Source organism: Anser brachyrhynchus (assembly GCF_964034855.1).
Source record: "Anser brachyrhynchus genome assembly, chromosome: 1".
NCBI classification, from domain to species: domain Eukaryota; kingdom Metazoa; phylum Chordata; class Aves; order Anseriformes; family Anatidae; genus Anser; species Anser brachyrhynchus.
In genome coordinates, this window is record NC_137694.1 from 75,519,717 (window position 1) to 75,524,514 (window position 4,798).

At 43.2% G+C, this 4,798-nt stretch overlaps 1 protein-coding gene across 3 annotated transcripts in view; it reads left to right on the plus strand.

The window, feature by feature from the left end:
- Nucleotides 1–4,477, plus strand: part of A4GALT (alpha 1,4-galactosyltransferase (P1PK blood group)) — a 23,001-nt gene extending 18,524 nt beyond the window's left edge. Inside the window, exons 4-5 of one of the 3 annotated variants that reach the window (XM_080576705.1) lie at nucleotides 1,374–1,530; nucleotides 2,150–4,477. In XM_080576705.1, coding sequence (XP_080432831.1) covers nucleotides 1,374–1,530; nucleotides 2,150–2,271 — 279 coding nt within the window. In that variant the 3' untranslated portion in view covers nucleotides 2,272–4,477. The remainder of the gene's footprint in view (nucleotides 1–1,373; nucleotides 1,531–2,149) is intronic. The other 2 variants (XM_080576708.1, XM_080576707.1) reach the window with 2 other exon arrangements.
- Nucleotides 4,478–4,798: the final 321 nt, after the last annotated feature.

Sequence of the window (4,798 nt, forward strand, 5' to 3'; positions counted from 1 at the left end):
GTCTGGTTAGTTTGGGTCATCTGCCTGTTTTTGTCCCCTTCCAACCCCTGGCACACCCAGTCCGTTTACTGCACAAACAGTCCGTTTAATGGAGGAGCAGAGTGAGAAATAGAGAAGCCCATAACACTCTGCAAGAGCTGCTCAGCAATAGCTAAAACATCAGTGTGTTATCAGCATTGTTTTGGTCACAAATCTAAAACACAATACCACAGGAGATGTTATGAAGAAAATTAGCTCTATCCCAGCCAGACCCAGTACCGGTAAGTAAGAGACTGACATATGAGGGGAGGCTGGGAGAACTCAGCTCATTTTGATGATCCACTGAACATCATCCATGAACATCATCCATTTGACAGGATGAGAGGCAATGGGCATAAACTGAAATACAGATAGTCCAACTGAAACAAAACAGTGGTGAAACATTGGAACAGGTTGTCCAGGTAGCTTGTGGAGTCTCAGTCTTTGTACATAGTCAAACCTCAAGAGGACGCAGACCCAAGCAACCTGCTGTAGGTGACTCTGCTTTGAGCAGGGTGACTGGGCTAGATGATCTCCAAAGGTGCCTTCCAACCCCAGCCTTTCTGTGATTCTGTGGCTAGATGGAGCCTGACCTGAGGCTTGAAGAGCTCCAGTGATGGGAATAGCTATAGGTGCTTTCCTAACAACTTCCCCAGTGTTGGCACCTTATAAGTGGGTCTGTGGTGACGCAGTGCTTGAAAGATCTGGGGAGGGGAGAATGAGTCTGAGAAGCTACAGAGCTGATATTTGTTGCAGGCAGCTGAGTAGAAACTGCAATAAATCCTAAACTTAGTGGCTGTATGGGCAAAGGGTGGACATTTTATGAACATATCAATGTGTCTTCTGTAAGGGAAGGTCAGCAGCCAATGAGTACAGAGACAAGGGGGAATTCTGTTAGAAAATGAGGGCCACCTGAGTTGAGAAAAGTTATTCAATGAAGTACCTGGCATAAGAATGAGGATTCCCAAATGCATGAGTAAATTAATTGGTGTAAAGTAGTGTATGTTCAAAGAGCACTCAGGACCTCAGATCTTTGGGTGAGAGGAGACAGCTCTATGAAACTCGGCTCAGTTCTTATGGCAGTCACCCAAACAGTGTGAGCCCTGGGAATTATTAGCAAAGGAGTAAAAAGCAAAAGGACAATTTGCTTTCTCCCACAACATAAAGCTTAAAGTTTGGTGATAAGGTTTTTTTTTTTCCTCCTCCTGATTCATTACTAATTAGAAAAATTCTTTGCAACGTAGCTGCAAGGCCCATCAGATGCATGATCTTTGTATCAGCCACCATACTACTTGAACAGATGATGATATAATGTGACATCCTCATTGATCAGCTCGTTTTCTCTCTGTGTTCAGACTCCACAGTTCACCAGCAGAGCTACGCTTTCCTGCCTTCTCTACAGCAGATGCTCTGTCCCCTCAAGCCGCTCATTGATTTCTCTTCTACAGTTTGCCAAGCTAAAAATTATTTACGGGATTCAACAGGCTATGTTTTGGAGGGTTAGGGAAACAGGTATGTAAAAAACTGCCTTTTTTTTTTTTTTTTCCCTGCATGTAACACCAGCAGCACATGCTGGCATTTCTCATAAGGAGAAGAAAATGCTCGGCAAATCCATAGTGGATGGTTTGTGCTGTTTCTCCTCTGTCCCCAAAGGCCCAGTGCCTGGTGGAAAACACTCACTTTGTGCTGTTGTGTTCAGAAACCTCCCAGTGTGGCTGACAGCTGTTTTTCTGGCTGCATGGAAAGTTTAGTATTTGACTCAGTCACAGTTCCCAGAGAGTGAATGAGGGGCAGTGCCAGATGGATTCTCTCTCCTGTTCCCCTCTCCCTGTAGTTGCATATTAAAATTTTTGCTGTTTCCTGAAGCTGCCTGTTCCAGAGCACAAAGATTTAGAGTTGGAGATGGAGCAGAGAGAGGCAAGAGAAGTACCACAATCCTCACTGCTGCATCCCCTTCATTCGCATATTGACCTGAAAGCCCTATGACAAAACAGAGAAGCCAGGAGACTGTTTCAGAGACGACAAAAAAGCATGCTGCCCTGAAGTGAAGGAAGGAGAGTCCAGCTCTGCCACAGTTCTGTGGTCTGCTGACTTGCCTGTCAATGTGCTTTTCTGCTTTTTTCCCCTTCAGATCATGATTTGTCTCCTGGGAGAGCAGGCTCTGATGGGAACAAGGATGCCCAACTGCCTGCTAAAACTGCCCCAGCTGCTGCTGAGCCACAAGCTGAGGGCCCTCTTCATCCTCACCTTTAATTTCATGTCCTTTGTCTCCATCCTGTTGTACTGGAGAATCACAGAGGACGCTAAGGTCTGGATCAAGTCTACAGCTTGCATTCATGTGGAAATTTGGTGGCATCTACCTGGACAGATTTCATTGTGCTTAAGAACTTAAAGAACCTCACCAATTTGCTTGGTACCAAGTCCAAATATGTATTGAAAGGGGCCTTTCTGGGCTTTATGCCCAGACATAAGTTCTCAGAGCTTTGCATGCAGGACTTTGTGGAGAACTGCAACAGCTGGATCTGGGGACATCAAGGCCCACAGCTCCTAACACGTGTCTTCAAGAAGTGGGAGCTGAGGAGAAAAGCTATTTGTGGGGTGTAGGTGGAGCCCATGGTTTCAGACCATCTGTGCAGCCCTTTGTCTTGGCTTTAACAACATTTTGGTCCTCTGCAGGACCTTTCTTCTGCTCTGCTTGGTCTGGTGGAGAAATGTCAGGAGGGAAGTGAGTGCTGGTCCACTTGTGGCAGCCCCTTCCTTACTCGGAGGACTAAGATCCCTTGCTATGACTTTAAATCTGGAAGGGGCCTTTGTAGAAATGTGTACCTCATCCTCTGACACTGACTCTCAAAGCACCAAAAGGATGGGAGAACACAGAACAAGAACTGAAGAAGTTAAGGGTGTGCTAGAGGAAGTGTTCTGAAAAAAAATGTAAAAGAAAAAAGAGGGGAAATGGCTAAAGCAACTTTTTTTTTTTCTTGGAAATTTGGTGTGAATCAGAACAAGAGGATCTGAGGCCAGTAATATCCAGAACAGTATGAGCTGCAAAGGGGTGAGTGCTTTTTCCCCAGAAGCTGTGAATTATATTCTCTGGCAGCAGTGGAATAATTTATTTGCAGCAATCAGCTCCTTGAAGCTTCAAGAACTCCTAAAGAACATCTATGTAGTGCATGTAGGGAACAAGAAGAGACAAGGCTAGAGATCACATCACAAGTTTTGTTGTCTCAGCTGCATTCTCACTTCTGTCTTGCCAGATAGGAGAACATGAAGAAGGTCTCTGAAGAGTAATGAAATCCTGTAATGGGATCTAATGGCCCTTGGCTTCTGGGAAGTTCCCAAACCTGAAGGAAACTGGATACTTTTAACATCCCACAGAATTGGTTTCCAGCCCCTGGAGCAGGTATTCTGTGTGGCATCTCCATGATTTTGTACCATTTCTAATATCTGCATTAGAGCCTATGTATTTCAAATATACACCAGAATCTCAGTTCTGACTCTTGTCTTGTCCTTCAGTAGCCCTTGCTGCTGCAGAGAGGGGTAAACATGTTCATTAGGGCCTACCAGTTGCTCCTCTTTTGCTGTTCTAGCAATTGTTCTTCCCATGCATTAGGTCTGAAAAGCCTCTCACGTAGTTTCAACAGATGTAGGAACCCTTGACTTGCTCTGTGTAACATTTTAAAGCATGTAAATAACTGCCAACCAGTGCTATAGAACGTGTTTTAGAGGAGCTTAAGACCAAATTTCCGGGCTGTAAAAATTATTATGGCTGATCAAGTTTGGGGATAGATTGGTAGTATATTAAAAATTCTTTAAGAAATTAAAAGTATTTTTAATCTCTGCTTGGCTCAGTGTTATGTTTTTCTTGCTTGCCATAGGCACTTTATTTCAAATGATCTTTTCTATTGTTTTACATTCTACAACAATAGGCTTACTTTTCTGGTCCTCTTCAGAAAAATAAGTAGGCAAAAGCAGTTCCTTTACCAGAGCGGAGAAGTGTGAGGGATATTGAGAACAATACTCTCCACCCAAGTCACTGCTTGGAAGTAAATGTGTCCTTATTGAAATTCAACACCTGCAACATCTTGTAACATATTTAAAATAGCAATGGTGGTACAGTCAGTAATTAGAAAGTATTTTCTTGTGGTTTATTTGCCTCTTATTGTTAGAGAGTAAAGTGAAAGAAATAATTAGCAACCTGTATTAATGCAGCTCATACTTCATTTATACCCATCTTTTGCATTGTGTCTAGAAACATGTATTTTATGACTTAATCTCTTACTCCTGTAGGTACCTGTTCTTGAATTCAGAGAGATTATCATGTTGTCTGTGTCTGGACTGTGAGTGTACAACTTTCTCAACGCTATGCATTTGTTTGATTTAGAAGAGTTCTTCCATTGAAGTACTTCTGTCAAGTGTTAGGATTAGTCTGTGAAAGACCAGGCTGAACAAAGATACAGGATGCTCAAAAGTACAGCTTGTCACGCATGTCTTGTAACTCTCATTTTTGGGCTGGATAGTGATATATCAACATCTTTATACAGTAACGTGCCATGGTTCAGATATGCAAAAATGATTAGCCACTAATAGGATGATCTCCTTGGCTGTATGTCTGAGTTTCTTTTTCTCTGTCATTACTTTGTACTTGCTGTTTTTTCACTACATAGAAATCCCACTGCACTCACTGACTGTGCATGTGGGCAACTCTGCTCCCAAAGGGAGCCCCCAGGCTGGCAGCTCTGTAGGATTAACATCAGCACATGCAGGTTCCTGTATGGTAAAC